At 40.5% G+C, this 18,734-nt stretch overlaps 1 protein-coding gene across 6 annotated transcripts in view; it reads right to left on the bottom strand.

The window, feature by feature from the left end:
• FRYL (FRY like transcription coactivator) overlaps window positions 1-18,734 on the bottom strand; it is a 286,750-nt gene that overhangs the window by 190,252 nt on the left and 77,764 nt on the right. Inside the window, exon 1 of one of the 6 annotated variants that reach the window (XM_053253419.1) lies at window positions 18,280-18,418. The exons of the other annotated variants lie outside the window; for them this stretch is intronic. Coding sequence (XP_053109394.1) covers window positions 18,280-18,355 — 76 coding nt within the window. The 5' untranslated portion in view covers window positions 18,356-18,418. Of the gene's footprint in view, window positions 1-18,279; window positions 18,419-18,734 lie in introns of those variants that run through there. 6 annotated transcript variants of the gene reach the window in all.

Genomic DNA, 18,734 nt, shown 5'->3' with positions numbered 1-18,734 from the left:
TGCAGCAAGCTTCTCTGTCTCAGATAAATAAGTTCCATTCGTAAGGACAATCAGCAAGCACCCAAGAGGCTGATCTACCAAGAAACGTTAACTCCCAATTGGTTAAGTTAGAGTCCTGACCCTGGAAGGACAGAACACAAGCTCTTCTGGATCTGTCCCAGATACAAAAACGCCCTGAAGAAAAGCTGTGTGAATAAGCCTGTAGTCTAAAGTCTAGTCTAAAGCCCTGCTAACTTGGGAAAGAGGCAAGTGGTGATTAACGTGGTGATTCTCTTTATTTAGCAGGGGGAGAGTAACTGGCCCTATCCAACCCTAGCATACCGTAGTACTTCCAGTGACTGTTCTGGTATCTATCTTGTGTTTCTTTTGAGATTGTGAGCCCTTTGGGGACAGGGATCCATCTTATTTATTTATTATTTCTCTGTGTAAACAGCCCTGAGCGATTTTTGGAAGGGTGTTATAGAAATCGAAATCGAATAAATAAAGTTACTGTACCAGGAGTTAGCTGAAACAATTCTCTCTCTCCCTCTCCTTCCCTCACATTGTACTATTCCTCCTACAGGTTAACCCCATGTTCTTGCTTTTTCAATAAAATCATTCTGATTCTTGAATAGTAGTGAGCTCTTAGCACTGAGCACTCTGAAGAGTTAACTCTCTTCTCAGAGTTTCATGTCTGCCACTCAGTTCCATGTCTGCATTACCAAATGCAGCTGGCTAATACATTTGGTAAAAGCTCTAAGTAAATATTGGAATAGGTTGCTTAGGCCATTTTATGTATTTCAGCAACAGCATAATCACTGCTCAAAGCGACCCACATAGGCTCCACATGACTCTCTATGCACTCTACCAATATAATGAGTAAAGTCTCCATAGCAAGACCACACCTTTGTGAGTGCTATCATTCCAGGAATTTTCCGCATTAAATAGTGCCAATTCATATGGCAAAAGTCATAGGTAGCTTTGTTACCTGGACAAAAATCCCAAACCAAAATTAGAGTAATATCTTTACTAGGGTCACGAATGGGCCAATTTGGATGATTCCTCCCCAGCTCACATGATTAGAAGGGGGATGCAGTGTGAACTCTTCATGGCATCTTTTGTGTCATTACAGTGGGACCCGTTATGTGGGAGGGCTGTTTATGAACTCCAAATTATTATTGTTAAACTAGTATTTGGAGTGCATGCAGGGGGCTACCATTTGGACCAACATCCACTGCCACCCCACCCCCTCACACACGATAAAGGGTCACACCAGGAGGACTTTGGAACATTGCAGAAGACATCATGGCAGCCACACACTCATTGTGTCCCTGTTTTAATCATGTGGGCCAAGGAGGAATAATCCGAACAGCCACAAGGTATTTTAGTTGGTACTAATAAAAAGGTATTACGCAATATTGGCTTTTGCATTCTTGGGGCGTAACTCATTACTTATATTGTGCTTTTCAACAGAAAAACTTTCAAAGCGGTTTACACGGGGGGGGATACAAATATTTAAGCCCTGCCCCCAAAGGACTCACATTCTAAAAAGGAAACACAAAGGGAGTCACATCCTGAAAATAAAAATAAAATAATAATAAATAATAAAATAATAATACACACACAAAGGGACACACCAGCAGCAACCACTGCAGGAATGATGTGCTGGGGCTGAACAGGGGACACTTGCTTGCCCCATGCAATATTTAAGAGAACCAGCAGTTTTTAAGGTATCTGTTCAGCAAGCAGAGTTACTAAAAAGCAAGTAATGCTTAATTCCCATTGACAATAGAGAGACTTATGGCATGACCTTTACCTGTTTTAAATTTACACACTAAATAAAAATGGGGTGTTCTTCAAATAGTGGGACAGAACTTAGTAGGTCATTGAAAAGTATAGAAGCTTAGCTTAATACACTGAATAACTGAACTCTAGGTATCATTTAAAGCTTAAGTTAGTGATGTGCCTAACTAGATAGTTGTAATTTATCTTCTCCCTTAAGTTATTTCAAATTATTTAAAGTTATTTAAAAATGAACAGCCATGAAACACTCTGCTCTAGCATTTGATTCTCCCATAACAAATGTCAGCTGGTCTTATTTAGTTCACTTTTTGATATCTCTCAGCTAAGCTCATGAATATCAAAGTTTCCCCATGGTACCAATTCCTACATGTGTATGAAGACCACTGATCAATCTAACACTGTATTATCAAAGGACAGCACATTTACTTTTGCACTTCCAACATTTACCTTCCATTTTACTTTCTCACTGGAGGAAAATCCTATTCATTTTAAAATTCTGTATTTGTGCTAAGTGGGTATGAGAGATGTATCATATTGTTTATTATTATTTATTTATTTATTTACACAGTCAGACAGGTGTTATTGACTAGTTTGTTTTATCCAGACATCGAGTCCTTCCCAAGGACCTGGGATGGCTGAATTTTATTGTCAATGTTGTTGCTGCTGTTATAGATATCGTCGCAGAATATAGGCTGTTCCCAGTAAAGTTGCTTTTTGTAATTGGCTGATGGTGATTTCTGTGGCCCCTATGGTGTTGAGGTGCTCTTCAAGGTCTTTTGGAACTGCACCTAGGGCGCCAATTACCACTGGGATTATTTTGGTCTTTTTCTACCACAGCCTTTCAATTTCAATTTGTAGATCTTTGTATTTTATGATTTTTTCTATTTCTTTTTCTTCTATTCTGCTATCCCCTGGTATTGCTATGTTGATTATTTTGAGTTGTTTTACTTTCTTCTCGACTACAGTTATATCTGGTGTATTGTGTGGCAGATGTTTGTCTGTTTGTGTTGTTGTTGTTATATTATTATTATTAATTTTATTTCACATTTATATCCCGCTCTTCCTCCAGGGAGCCCAGAGTGGTGTACTACATACTTAAGTTTCTCCTCACAACAACCCTGTGAATTAGGTTAGGCTGAGAGAGAAGTGACTGGCCCGGAGCCACCCAGCAAGTATCATGGCTGAATGGAGATTTGAACACAGATCTTCCTGGTGCTAGTCCAGCACTCTAACCACTACACCACGCTGGCTTTATCATTCTCAATCCTTCAGACCCCATTCTTCAGTTTAGTTTTAGTGCAGTAAGTAATCACAAACTCTAATCCAGTCCTTCCCCTTATCTCTTTTGTGTCTTTTAGTCTGTGATCCTTTGGGGCAGGAGCTTTTCTTCCCACTCTACAAAAGCTGCCATGCACGTGGATAGTGCTACTAATAATGATTCTATTTTCATTACATAACTTCATTCATACTCCAAATGAAACCCCAACACCTCCAGGTTTGGAAGACACATGGAGCTACAGTTTAACCCAACCAGGATGTCAGTGAAACACAAGCAGAGATGGTAAGGGGAGAAGATAGCACAAAAGCTCAGGCGGGTGTTTCAAGCCATGTTCCCAACCAAATAATAAAACCATGGCTTATAGAGTCATGCGAAGTAGCCAAGTGGTACAAACAGAAACAGAATTCATTTCTGTTGTGTTCAGTATAAAAACAAAAGCTGCTTTTGTGCTCTGAAGCAAATTCACTTGCATAAAAATACTGATTAAAATTTAGCCAGGGCCACTGAAGTCTATATACTCACACTTTTAGTCAATTTGATCAGCTGTCCCCTAAATACATCCACACACTCTTGTACATATATTACTATGTGCTTTCCCACACTGCTTTAAGCTATAGAAGTAACTAGCAAATAAAGTTACCAGCATACAATTCAAACATGTCTACCAAACAAAAGAGCAACTTACTCAAGAGAAAGCATGATCCTTGCACTAGTCTACACATCAGTGATTAAGATTCAGAGAAGCAGAGCACATGCGCGCAGGCGCAGGCACACACGCACACACACCACTTGATTAGAACATCTTTCCTCCTCAACCAGTGGTTCTCAAACCGTAGGGTAAGTGGAACATTTTTTTTAAAAGTAGGTTCAAAGAGGTGGTGCCTTCCTCCCCACCAGCCAAAATGTGAATTGAGTCCTTACAGATCCACACTAGATTCGTAAACACTATATCATTGGCCCATAATTCCAGTGTGATTTGGAATGAAAGCTGCTCAGAAAAACCTGTTGCTTTCAGATGTTTTCTTGTGCATAGTTTTAGGAGCCTGTTCTATTTCTCTGTGCCATCACTGCAGTGGTATTAGTAGCTAAATCCATAGACCCTTGCATACAGAATCAAGATGTATGATAACTGCATGGAAGCATTTCCAAATGGGCCAGTATGCAATGCATCTGGGGGAAGCAGGATTCAAGAAGTTTAAAAAATATAGCCTCAACCTTAGATGAGCATTGGTTGATCATGACTGCTCAATGGTTAGGAAACTAAATATTTTTCACCAGCCCACCTACACTCAAATGTTTGTCAACAACCAAGACAGGAGTAGCCAACACCTTAAAAAAAAAAGTGGAGAAGAAAAGAGATACAGTTTTCTTATTCTTCATACAATTAATATAATAGATGCATTACCAGCATCTTTGTTTTTAGTGATACATTTTCTTCTGCTTTAACAGCTAGCATCTGTCTTTCAGATGCTGAAATCATCTTGTAATCTGCTCTACTGACTGTCGATGCACTTCAAAGGAATCAAGAGCAGCTTCCCAGAGCTGACTAAGTGAAAAAATAGCTAACACCACCAAATGGCACAACTTAGAGAAGAAGAGGAGATGCATTGCTAAGAGCAGCTACTGAAAAATGGTATCAAGTCATAGAAGGGCCTTAGAATGAACACCATTGGTAACAATATTTCAGAGAAGATACACATGGTCAAATTTAATAGTAAATAGATGTGCATTAAAAGAAGTATCACAAATCAGGCAATAAAAAATGTGTCCACACCAAGGCCATGCCTCACATGCACTTGTCATTTTGGACAGCAGAAGGGCAAATCCACAGTCATCTTGTGCTTCCAAACACAGATTTAACCAGACTGACACTCGATAGGGCCTTCAGTGCTATACAATATTACTGTGTGAGTGTATTTACCTTTTAAGCAATTTTTTTTCAAAATAATGTAAACCCTTTTCATCTATTTACAGATCATCTTGGCAGATGTAAATACAAATGCTGTGAAAAGCCCCCCCTAAAAAGTGTTTCTTTTAGCCATTTTTAAATATATAAGGCGTTATTGCATTTGTGGCAGTGGAACCTCCTTGAGGTGGTATAATTTTATAGAATGATCATCAACATTCCACCTGCTTCAGTAATAAAGACAGCCGTCTCAATTGGTTTTTGTTCTGCAAGTCTGTATGTGTGTGCCATGAAGTTTCATAAGAATCATTTTTATTTTAGATTTTATACCATTTTTCCCCAGTAAAAAACCTCAAATGAAGAGTACATAAAAACAAAGATCCACAACCAACAATGAGCAGCTGCCAAACACAAAAGCCAGAACAGTCATATTAATATACCTTGGTTTTTAGTATGAGTGGAGGGAAATAGAGCAGTTTTCACTTGCCATTTAAAAAAAACCCCAGAATTGACGTCAGATGAGCCTTCCTAGGTAGAACATTCCAGAGATGGGACAGCACAACAGAGACGGTCCTATGAGGGGTCACTACCCACCTCAGAATGTGGGAGACCTGCAGAATGGCCTCTGATGAAGACCTAAATACCTGGGCAAGATCATATGTGAGTAGGCAGTCCTTGAAAAATAATATATGGCTTTAGAGGTAAAGAACTCTAAAAGCTTTAGAGTCTTTAAAAGCTCTCCTGTCTGCAGGGGAGCAACAGTAAGGGGGAGTGTATGCCGTCACCACTTGCTGTGGGCTTCTCAGAGGCATCTGGTGGACCACTGTGTGAAACAGGAGGCTGGACTAGATAGGACTTGGGCCTCATCCAGCAGGGCTGTTCTTATGCTCTCACATTCTTATGACACTACTAGTGACTGTTAAGCCCGTTACATTAACGGGCGCTAGAAGACTTGTGAACAGGGGAGCCGGCTGCGTGCCTGCGCCGGCTCAGTCCTCTCTCTGACTCGCTGGAGAGAGGATGTCCGTAGCAGCTCCTAGGCCAGTCAGGAGCACGTGGCCAGGCCTAATAGGAGCGGCTGCACTGGGGGCTGTAGCGGCGGCGGCGGGCTCTTAAGCCCCCCCGCCGAGAATCAAGGGTAGCCCCCTGCTTAGAGGCCATGGGTGCGGCCTCCCTCAGCAGCGCCGCGGACGCGGCATAATCGCGCGGCCGCTCCCAGGGGCTGTAGTGGCGGCGGAGGACTCTTAAGCCCTGCCGCCGGGGATCCAGGGCGGCAAGCGGCCTCCCCACCACCGGAATGGCTGCTCCGGGCGGCGCCACAGACGCGGCCCAATCCAAGCGGCTGCGGCAGACTCTTAAGCCCTGCCGCCGGGGATCCAAGCGGCCTCCTCACCAGCAGAGCGGTGCGCGCGCCACGCATGCGCAGAACACCTGCAAGAGACACGGACGCAGGTAGCTTAGGGTTTTATTATATAGGATACTAGTGGCGTAACAAGGTCAGTGAGGACCTGTGTTCTTTAAATGAACAATGACATCTCTCTCTTTTTTTTACACTTTAATTTTGGGTGGTGGCCATGACTGCTGCCGCCACCACAGAGGCCTCCCTCACGGCAACACCCACAAAACCTTTGCTGCTGCTGTCACCTCCTCCTCAGTGCTGCCCCTGTCCCTGCCGTTGACTGATATAGTGTAAACAAACTGTCCAACACACACCAGGTAAGCAATTCACAAGTTGGCCATGGGTACAAGTTGGTATGGTGGTGGATACCATGCGCCCTGATTGGCACCTACACCCCTGTAGTAGGTGCTTAACTTTTCCTTGGTTTTTGAAATCCAAGTCAAGATGGGAAGAATGGAGTGCCTGGCACCAGCAAAGATACCCTGCGTTGTCCTGGTCCTGTACTGCTTTACGAAGCATCTGTATTGCTACAGGAATTATACTGTGAACAATGGAATTATACCATTGCCTGTTGTTTACTTCATTAGTTTACAGGACAGGTTCAACAGTAGGGAGGGGGCCTTCATCTACCATCCTTCCTCAACCTTATCCTGAATCAACAGAAAGGAAGTTTTATGGCACACTCCAGTAAAGGCTGGATGGCAGCACCACCCAAAGCTTGTCCTAAGATCAGGGGAAAAGATTATCAGATTATCAATCCCTGTCTTGCCTCTCTTCTGTCATGGACTATAAAGGTAAAGTGTGCCGTTAAATCGATTTCAACTCCTGACGCCCACAGAGCCCTGTGATTTTCACTGGTAGAATACAGGAGGGATTTACCATTGCCTCCTCCCACGCAGTACGAGATGATGCCTTTCAGTATCTTCCTATATCACTGCTGCCCGATACAGAAGATGCTAAATACTTACAAGATCACCCCACGGACTACAGAAGATGCTATAGTCTTTAATGTCTTCTATAGTCTCTGATAACTGCTATTTTTAAAGCCCCAACTGGCGCACAGAGCACCAGAAGATGAGGATGCTCCAGCAGATGAAGAGGGTCATGTGGTACTCTGGCAGGGAGGCTTGCCTTGGCACTATAGGGACTGACTACATTACCCAGCCCTCAGAGATTCACTGCTGAATGATGTGAGTGTTCAAGTGTCTTCCTTCTGGATCCGGAAATATAATGGGTTTTCCTATAGAATAGAGTAAGGCAGAAGTTTTCAAACTAGGGTTATCAGACATTGTTGGGCTACAACTCCCATCCTCCTCAGTCACAATGGCTGGGGATGATGAGGATCATAGTCCAAAAACATCAGGCAATACACATTTGAAAATCTCTGCAGTGAAGCTCAGATGCTTCATAAGGCAACACAGGACAAAGACAACATGGGGCATCTTTGCTGGTGCCAGGCACTCCATCCTCCCCATCTTGATTTAGGTCTCAAAGACCAAGAAGAAGTATGGGTGAATAGAGGGCAAGTTGTAATTGTTGCACAATTTGCGACAGTGTACCATGTCCTTAATGATTACATGGCAGCCCATTTCTAAAACAGTTGTAGGATATTCTTCATTACAGTAGAGGGTTACAATGGTGTAGTAGAACCAGTGTGATGTAGCGGCTGGACTAGGACCAGGAAGACCAGAGTTCAAATCCCCATTCAACCATGAAACTCACTGGACTTAGGGCCAGTCACTTCTCTCTCAGCCTAACTTACTTTCACAGGATAAACATAACCATGCTGTGAAGATAAATATAACCATGTACTGGGCTCCTTGGAGGAAAAGCAGGGTATATAAATGTAAAAATAAATAAAAACAAAATATACTACAGTATGTATACTGCAATTTCTTGGAAATTGCACAAGGGGACCACTTTGGTTAACTGAAAAAATCCAGTGTGAGCATCATTTCCCACCTTCATGAAGTGCTGTGCTTTTCTCAGCGCTGGAGGGCAATGGCAAGGGCTATACGAATAAAGAGCCCTGCGCCCTAGCACTGTGGAAAGCAGTACTGATAGGAGATGGGAAATGCTTCTCACACTGGAGATTTATTATTATTATTATTATTATTATTATTATTATACTTACTTACTTACTTACTTACTTACACAGTCAGACAGGTGTTATTGACTGGTTTGTTTTATCCAGACATCGAGTCCTTCCCAAGGACCTGGGATGGCTGAATTTTATTGTCAATGTTGTTGCTGCTGTTATGGATATCGTCGCAGAATATAGGCTGTTCCCAGTAAAGTTGCTTTTTGTAATTGGCTGATGGTGATTTCTGTGGCCCCTATGGTGTTGAGGTGCTCTTCAAGGTCTTTTGGAACTGCACCCAGGGCGCCAATGACCACTGGGATTATTTTGGTCTTTTTCTGCCACAGCCTTTCAATTTCAATTTGTAGATCTTTGTATTTTGTTATTTCTTCTATTTCTTCTTCTTCTTCTTCTTCTTACCAAAGTGACCCCCAACTTAGTTAATTTCAATGACCTATGGGCAGGGTTGATTTAATTTAAATCAAATTTTAAAATTGATTTAAATAAATCTCTTTATTTAGCAGGGGGAGAGTAACTGGCCCTATGCACCCACAGCACAGTACCTCCAGTGACTGTTGCTGGTGTTTATCTTATGTTTATTTTTATATTGTGAGCCCTTTGGGGACAGGAATCCATCTTATCTATTTATTATTTCTCTGTGTAAACCACTTTGGAAACTTTTGTTGAAAAGCAGTGGTCAAGGTCCCACTCTGATGCCCCTCTCAATTCTAGGGAGATGATTTGTTTTTATTCTTCTATGCAAGTTTAGTCTCCAGGTTCTGGAAATTCCTTCAGCCTATACTTTCTCTCACTGCCACCATATAAATTCTTGTTACCTCAATACTCAACACCTTTGGCTGCGTAGCCTCGCAAGTGCAGGATAGGTGTATATGTTCAAGATATAAAATGAAACAAAACTTGAGGTAAAATGAAAACAAGAATAAGTTTATTATTTGCTGATTAGAATAAAGATCTCCACAAAGCAGAGCATACAAGCTTCTCTACCAAGCTACTACCTAGGTACATCAGCTGTTCTGGATAAAATGTAACATATAGGGAGGTGAGATAACTGGGACAGAGGTAATTAAACTTGGGTTTGTAAACTTAGTGAATTCTTCCAGACCTTCTTGTCTGCCACACGCATTCACCAGCTCCTATACACATTCTACCACAGCAGTATATAAATGCTTTTCAGAATACTCAATTTTTATGATTTAAATCACAATTTAAATAACTAGTCATGAAGATTCTTTTTAATCATAACTTTCTAGTAGAGGTGCAGTCTTGCTGTCTGATACAACCTTAATATATATTCATATCACTACTCAGAGATAGATGTAGGTTTATTTTTAAAAGGGAAGTCCACACTGTACATTATAAAGCAACTAGTAGGTAAGGCCCATCATTGACTGGACAAAGTCAGTTTGCCTAAGTTACACTGACAGGGAAATTCAAGCAATTAAAAATATGATAGAATTTTTTATTAATGTGTTTGCAAAACAAAAGTAAATGAACAGTTTGAAATTTGTAGGATTTCAACTTCAAACATTATTCATTATATGGAATAATGACCATTTATAGTAAATGTGAATCATCATAAATTTAAATTTGCAAAACATCTTCTTGTTCTTCGGCATGATATTGTTTTGAATTACTGATCTGATTGAGTGTTAAAATATGGTTACATTCAGATAGTCTCCAAAAAAAATACAAAAAATTTAATCCTTTCCCCATGTATATTCCAGTGTAAAAATTAATGAATTCAGCTGATTAAAGTGCCAGGATTGTTCATGCAAAAGTTGGTAGCTGTTGGTTATCAGGAAGTATGACTTTATTTTGCACAAATTACTCAAAATATGTAATAGGTTGGATTTTTTTTCAGATTAATTTTAATCAAAAAATGGGAGGATGATTTGGCGCAGCCCCTGCTCAGGAGCTAAACCAGCACCCCTGCATCTGATGTCAGACGCGGCGGGGGGGGGTGGTGTCGGGGCCGTGAGGCGCAGCCCCTGATTGGCACATGCTGGGTTCTTTGAACCCACTCGCCCAATGGTGGCTCCACCCCGATTCTGCTCAGTCTTTGTTTCAATTTCTATTCTTCTCCCTTGTCCCTTGCATTTATATCCATACTTCTCCTCCTTGCTCAGATCTACCCCAAATCCTCTGTTCATTTACCTTTGTCTTTGCAATTTTAGTGGAAAAGAGGTAAGGAAGGCTTGACTGTGTGCATGTAAACAATCTGCAGAACAGGAGTAATCAGGTCCTATCAGGACCGGATCAGATCAGTTATTTCTTATCTCCATATACTGCTTACAAGTATGTTCAAAGAATAGAATTAGAAATTATGATTACCATACATGAGTACTTTTCTTATCTAGGTGTGTTGTTGTTTTTACAAATAGTTTCAAGTAAAACTTAAAATCCAGTTTGAATTTAAAAATCTGATTGTTTTTTAAGTCAGATTTTTATCAACCTGGCATTTTCCTTACTGTAAAAATAAATACTCCCCCCACTCCAAAGTCTAGGAGGTAGAGAGAAATGAACAACTTGGGAACTATGGGATAAGTTGAGCTCTGAAATATATTTACCTGAATCTAAGACTAGGTTTTCCCCCAGGTTCTTTGATTTTAGAAATTAGTGGGTTGTCAAATTCAGAGTGCTGTTCCATTTGGGTAAGTTTGCTGTATTTAACTTCTGTTTTGAAGGGTGTCATCTTAAATTCAGAGTCATCTTCTATTCGGGTAAATAAGGTAATTAAGCAATAAGTAAGTTACATTTCACTGAGATTACCTCAGTGATGTGTTTTTAAAAAATATATAAAATAGGTGTAATTAAAGTGGCCCACTCCATTGAAGTCAATGGGACTTTCTCATTGCAGACATAAAGTGCAGTTTTCCTGTCAGCATTCTGACAGTGGGTAAGGGGCAACAGGAGAACATCAACTGAGAGAAGTGTGAGATAATTCTGAAGAAGTGTGAGGGAGTCCCTCTCTTTCTGACAGATGAGAGAGCATGGGGGAAGGGGAAACAAATGATGCAGCAATTCTGGGCAGGCTTACTCAGAAGTAAGCCCCCATACTACTTCTCTCCCACATTTCCCTAACTAACCAACTGGCCTCCTTCAACTGTCCATTCCATTTCTCCCCGTCCTCTCGTCCATGAGATTTCACATTCCATAACTAATAGAATAGGCATTGCACTTGCAGTAGAATTCACTGGCTGTCTCCCCCTGATGATGTCAGAGAAACAGCAAGTATGTTCGCATTCTAGCTTCCTTGTCAGATCAGACATGCTCAGGATAACTTTGCCAGCACTTGCTAGCTGTAGGCTTTAATGTGGGAGGGAAAACTTAATCACTTTTGAACTACTGCTCCAAATTTCACCAAAGGTTTGCCCTCCTAGATAAGCCTGAACAGATTATCAGTCATTTTAATCAAAATTTGGAAGAAATATATGATATGCCTGGATAAAATTTGGGCCCCCCCCCAAAAAAAGAGTCAAAGTGCCATTTTTAAGCACTTTTTAACCTGCTGTATATGTGGCAATTTTTATCAGATTTCCTTGAAATTAGGCAGTTTTCTAGATCTCATCAAGTAGATTGTGTATGCCTAGTTTCAGGTTATTAGCTCAACAGTTGTCATATTTATAAGCAACAAACTTCTGAGACTTATGGTGGAACCATTTTTTCTCTACCTGCCTTAACTAAAGGGGCACTCCTGTGCCCCTTTAATTTATAGAAACTGTGTGACATTTGTTAATACACTAGCAAAAACAAACTAGTAAGATCCCATCCTTTGTGAAAACTATGAATGAAATAAGGACAGCTTATCTGGTAAACTTCCACACTACACAGCTGGTTTAACAGAATGTTCCTGACTCAGTGTGAAAAGAATGCTTCAAACTGTTGGCAGAGATACAGCATTCTGAATCTAGGCCATATGAATGTCACTTCATTGTTAGTGAAAGAAAAAAAGTGCAAACTACAATCAAACCCTAGCCAGCACTGCAACAACATTCTGCCAGCTAAGCAAGTCTTTTTTTAAATAAAAAAGTCAGATGAAGCAGTCTTGCTAAATGTACATGTTCAGTTATTTAAGCATATAGAATCATAAGACTGAGACCAATAAAGTCTTAGCTGAGTGTCACAGAAGTTTTTATGGATTTCCATTTGTAAAAAGAAATCTGTTACTGATTGAAATAGTTGAATGCACCAAGTCTCTCAAAATAGTGTATTATGTATACTTCTTCCTTCACAAATTAATGGGAAGTCCCACATTGTACGCACCATCTAAATAAAGTGTGTGGAGCAAAAATAAAATAGTAGTCAGCACTAGGTAGTTACCAAGCAATCAATAGGAATTTCAGGATACAACATTACATAGTTTCCAGACAACTAAGAATTTTTCTATTGTGCTGTAGCAAACAGAAAAAACCTTGCTTGTAATCTTAGTTTATCAAGAATACAGAAGGCATACAGATTTAGAAAAAAAAATTTAACATTTCCTCCAGAGTTTAATGAAGACACACTGCTCATATCTTTAGTCCTGAATGAAGCAGAGGAAACAAGAGTGATGGAATGGAAACATATGAGTTACAACATGCTTTGGGTCACTGGAAAGCAGGACATCAAGAAAAATAAAGAGGTCACAAACACAGAAGAATGGCCCATTCTCCCTTAGTAAGGTATAGTGTGCCGTCAAGTCGATTTTGACTCCTGGTGCCCAAAGAGCCCTGTGGTTTTCTTTGCTAGAATACAGGAGGGGTTTATCATTGCCTCCTCCCGCGCAGTATGAGATAATGCCTTTCAGCATCTTTCTATATCACTGCTGCCTGATAAGTACCAGTGGGGATTCGAACTGGCAGCCTTCTGCTTGTTAGTCAAGTATTTCCCCGCTGAACCACTTAAGGTGTACCAATAAGGATAATATACAAAGTCTTCTGTAATTGTATTGACAGCAGGAATTAGTATTATGGCCAGAGACCTCATCAGGACACAGTCTGAGAAATTTGCTGGCTATGCCTTCTGCTCCTATCCATACCTTCCTAAAGAGACCCATCTTGCACCAACAACTGTGTTTCTCTACTGTATAATCTCTTCCTAGATAGCTCAAGATTAAGACCTGCATCCTCACTGGAATGAAAATACTGGGTCAGTTCAGTCTCTACTTTTTATCAGCTAATATTTTGAGCTGTAACAATCAACCTGCTGAATCAGACCAGAAGTGCATCTAGTTCAGTGTCCCGTATCCTCTATCCCATATCCCATTTCCCCAAGCTAACTTGGCAAAGAGGCATCTTTTAATGTGGTGTGGTTCTCTTTATTTAGCAGGGGTAGAGTAACTGGCCCTATCCACCCCCAGCACAGTACCTCCAGTGACTGTTGCTGGTGTCTATCTTATGTTTCTTTTTAGATTGTGAGCCCTTTGGGGACAGTGATCCATCTTATTTATATATTATTTCTGTGTGTAAACCACCCTGAGCCATTTTTGGAAGGGCGGTATACAAATCGAATTATTCATCATCATCATCATCATCATCATCATCCCATCAACAATATGGTGAGATGTAACTTTAATAAATCTATACCGGATCGGTTGTTGCCCGGGTCAACAAGGACCGCACCAGGTACTGGACTCCCTGGACATCTGGTGGCAAGTGGGCTATAGGACTCAAGATCTTCAGTTGAGCAACCAGGGCTGGAGACTGCAGGGTCACTGGAAGAAATGTCGCTTAACCAGAAAAAAATATACAAAAAATGCCAACAAGGAAATAATGATCTGCTATTACAAGTCTAGTCCAACTAGAAGAGGTTATTTAAAAAGAATGTACCAAATTTGGAAAGAGAAGCATCCAGATACAGAAATAACAGAACAAAGGCTAGCAGACCACAGAAGATTCAAAATAAGAAATAAAGTATTCACAGAAGTCGAGCTGGAAGAACTGCAAAGAGCAACACAGGCTCAAGATAGGGAAGAAGAATTACCACCAACTGAAGGAGTTGTTCAGGTGCAGGTGGAGGAGGTGTTGGAAATCGAGGATGCCACTGTTGCTGAACTGTTTCAAAATCAAAACCAGGCAACCTCCCCTTTGCCTTCACCTCAAAAACCTAACTGCCATTTAACAGAAAAGCAACAGGAACTAAAGCAAAAAATAACTGAGCACATGAACCAAACAACCACCTGGGTTCGACTTCCAGCTCTAAAAACAGTTGCCAAAAAAACAACTTGCTCAGACATTAAAAGATGTCAATGCTGCACTTGCAGAAATAACAACCAATAATTTGCAAGAAACAAACCAACTAATGTACAGTGAAGCAACAACAACAATACAAGAGCTCGAATATAAGATCAGTGGACCTGTAAAAAAAGAAAGCAGTACATCACCTAAATGGAAGATTAGATTAGAAAATAAAATCGCCAGGCTTAGATCGGATGCTAGTAAATTGAAAGATATGAAAGACAAGAAGCTGATGAACGAAAACTGGAATAATAGCAGATGAAGAAATGCAACACTTATTAACTAACAAACAGCTTCCAGTTGAACAGAAAGGAAATTGCCTGAACACCAGAGGCACAAAAGACCAGCTGCTGATTGACAAAATGATTTTAGAAAATTGCAAGAGAAGAAAAACAAATCTAAGTGTTGCATGGATTGACTACGAGAGGGCCTTCGACTCATTGCCTCACACATGGATACTAAAATGTTTAGAAACAACTGGTGTTAGCAAAAACATTCAGATATTTATTTAAAAAGCAATGAGCATGTGAAGTACAGAGTTAACAATCAATGGCGAGACACTTGGACAGGTTAGCATTAGAAGAGGTATTTTCCAAGGGGACTTACTATCCCCTCTGTTGTTTGTAACTGCCATGACCCCACTTTCACAAATACTAAACAAAACAGGCCTCGGATACCAAACACCTAAAACATCAAGTCAAATCAACCATCTGCTGTACATGGACGATCTGAAGTTGTATGGAAAGTCCCAGTCAGAAATCGAATCACTGATAAACACTGTCCGTATATTCAGTAGCGATATAGCAATGGAGTTTGGACTAGACAAGTGTGCTGCATTAATAATGAACAGAGGAAAAATAACAAAAACAGAAGGAATAGAACTGCTCAATGGAAGCAACATCAAGAACCTGGAAGAGAAAGAATGTTACAAATACTTGGGTATGCTCCAGGCTGATAACATCACACACACTGAAGTTAAAAGAGAAACTGGAAGTGAATACATCAGGAGAGTTAGAAAAATCCTCAAGTCCAAACTCAATGGCAGGAACACCATACAAGCCATAAACACCTGGGCTATACCTGTTATTAGATACTCTGCAGGAACAATAGATTGGACCCATGCAGAGCTAGAGACGCTAGATTGTAAGACCAGGAAAATCATGACCATCAATCATGCCCCCTCAGTGGTGTAGATAGGCTATACCTCCCTCGCAGCTCAGGTGGAAGAGGAATGCTGCAAGTCCATCTAACAGTAGAGGAGGAGAAAAGAGGCCTTGAAGCATATATAAAGGACAGTGAAGAAGATGCACTTAAAATGGTCAATAACGAAAAACTATTCAACACCAATGAAACAAAGGAGGCCTACAAGAAAGAACAAGTCAAGAACCGAGCAGAAAAATGGAAAAAGAAGCCGCTGCATGGTCAATATTTGCACAATATAAGTGGAAAATCAGACATCACCAAGACCTGGCAATGGCTTAAGAATGGCAACCTGAAGAAAGAAATTGAGGGTTTAATACTGGCTGCAAAAGAACAGCCTATATTCTGCGACGAGATCTATAATAACAGCAACAAGATTGACAATAAAATTCAGCCAGCCCAGGTCCTTGGGAAGGACCCGATGTCTGGATAAAACAAACCAGTCAATAACACCTGTCTGACTGTGTAAATAAGAAATAATAATAATATAATAAGTCATCCAACTGTAAACATCCTCCAGGAAACCCAGAAGCAGGGCATAAACTGAAGCTAGTTCAGAGGTGGCAACAGAATCAGTAAACAATGTGCTTTTTGTGTTTACTTGAGAGGGGACATCAAGCAATGCATAACACAAATAGCCCACACACGTTTTTAGACACATTTTCATCTGGACCACCAAGGAGAGGGTCCCGGTCTGCAACTCAAAACCTACCTTAAAATCACAGCAATGCCATAAGAATATATTTAAGCACATCAGGGCACAAGGTAAATGCTTAATATAACATTAGGAAGAGTTTTAAAGTAAACAGAATGTTTGTCAAAACTACTTTGGATAGTTAAGAGGGACACATCTATGCATTTTAATGCAAAGTGAAAACCATGCAGTAAGTAGTGTGCAGAAGAGAGCACTAGTTAAGGTCTAGCATTTTCAGATAGATGTGAAAATGTAACCTCTTCAGAGTTCAGTGAGCAACACAAGAGTCTTGTGTTCAAATATTTTCAGACCAAAGAGCATTCTATTCAATGCACAACTACTTAACATAGAATGATAAATATCCCAGTAGTGGGAAGGGGGTGGGGTGTCAGGTCAGAAACTCAGGACATTTTTTAAAAGTTAATGGAAGCCTCGCCACAACTGAATGGAGGCAAGTAAACACACAGAAGTAAAGTTTAGTCCCCAGTTTTGAATACCTCATCTATGTGGCCATTTCATAAAGCTGTGCAGTGGGTTATTTGAAAAGTATTCATTTTCTCCATCCTCTTTCATCACAGCTAGTACAGTACACAAGATGTTGACATGAGATTTCTACATAACTGTGACTTAAACGGGGTGATTGAGACAGAATTTCTAAGCTTTTTGAACTTTGCTCTAACTTCTGAACCATTTTCTGCTGCTCCGAAGCAAATCATCCCCAAGGACCAACCAAAGGTGAGCATGCAGAGATTGTGTGCAGTCATGTGCCTCTAGTATGTTTATTATTTATTTATTTTATTTTATTTTATTTAGTGCATTTTTATACCCTCCTAACCCAAGGTCTCATGTTGTTGTAAATGAGAATCTATGGACTGAGGAATTATGCCCAACAAGGCATCAAATTAGGTATTCACAACAAAATCTCAAAATAGTAGAGCAGCAACTCTTTCTAAGCTTTCTTCCTTTAAAATCATGTTGCGGGCGGGGGGGGGGTGTTAGTGAGAGCACAGTCATCCCCAAACTCCAGTATGAATCGGTGAGAGTCCTCTGCCAAGGGCACTCAATCCTCCTGGCAGCTAGTTTGTGGGGAGTGATAGACTCCACCTTCCTCAAGATTATTTTCCTCCCAGGAACTCACAATTTCTATCCAGTTTCCAAGCCCCCACCTTGGGGGCTTCCTCCACAGTTTTAGAACCACTCAGTTCAGATAAAAGGTTTCAGACTTTTACCCAGAAATAACTTGTTTTTGTTCACTTTGTAGATAAATTCAGCAAGGATGCACCTATATTCAACTTTCATTAACTAGAGATAAATTATATTGGCTCAGTAGTTCAAACACATTAAAACACAGAAAAGTTATTTACTATATATATAATTTATAGCCTGCAGGCAACTGAATTTGTTTCAGAACATTTTGTGCTGAAGGGAACTACAGAATAGTACTGGTCAGATCCTCTGCAGTGCCTGGGATCTAAACTGCACCCCCCCCCTTTTTTTTTTGCAAGGAATTGTGTCGAGGGAAAAAAAATAAGGACATGTACATGGGGACTAGAAAACAGATATTGTAGTTGCCTGTGCTTATCTAGTTCTCCCCATCTGTCTTACACAAAATAGTCTGTTTTTCAAAACCTTAACATTCAAGAATTAGCATGCAAGGAGGAACACCCATGATGTAGCTGTCTCAGCCAAGATAATATACTTACAGCTGCTGCTCCATGACTTTAGCAGGGATTTAATGTTAATTTCAAAAAGCACAGAATCCTGTAGGCTCAACATCATGTTTCAGGGAGCAGCTGCTGCTGCAGCAGCTACAATTTTGTTGGAATAGCTTATCTAACGGTTATTCCTTTTTTGCTCACAGGCAACAGAGTTTTGGCCCACAGCATCGGTGCTTCATTACCATGCAGTCTCCGAGTGACGCACAACTATAGTAGAAATGCTGCTGAATGCAGATGAACTCTCCAGTAACGAAAATAAAGCTTTCATGTTTGTCATATAAGCATCCTGAAGGGCATCCTCTTATTTCCCAATGCTGGCACATATCAGTCCTGGATGCCAGAAACAAAAACAGAAGAAAGCAGTTGGATTCATAGCTCTGAGTCAGCCACTCTGTTTTTTAGTAAATACAGAAGGGTGGGAGTTTGAAACTTCAGGCTGC

The sequence above is a fragment of the Hemicordylus capensis genome, chromosome 5 (assembly GCF_027244095.1).
Source record: "Hemicordylus capensis ecotype Gifberg chromosome 5, rHemCap1.1.pri, whole genome shotgun sequence".
Classification (NCBI taxonomy): Eukaryota; Metazoa; Chordata; class Lepidosauria; order Squamata; family Cordylidae; genus Hemicordylus; species Hemicordylus capensis.
This window is presented reverse-complemented; position numbering and strand designations above follow the sequence as displayed.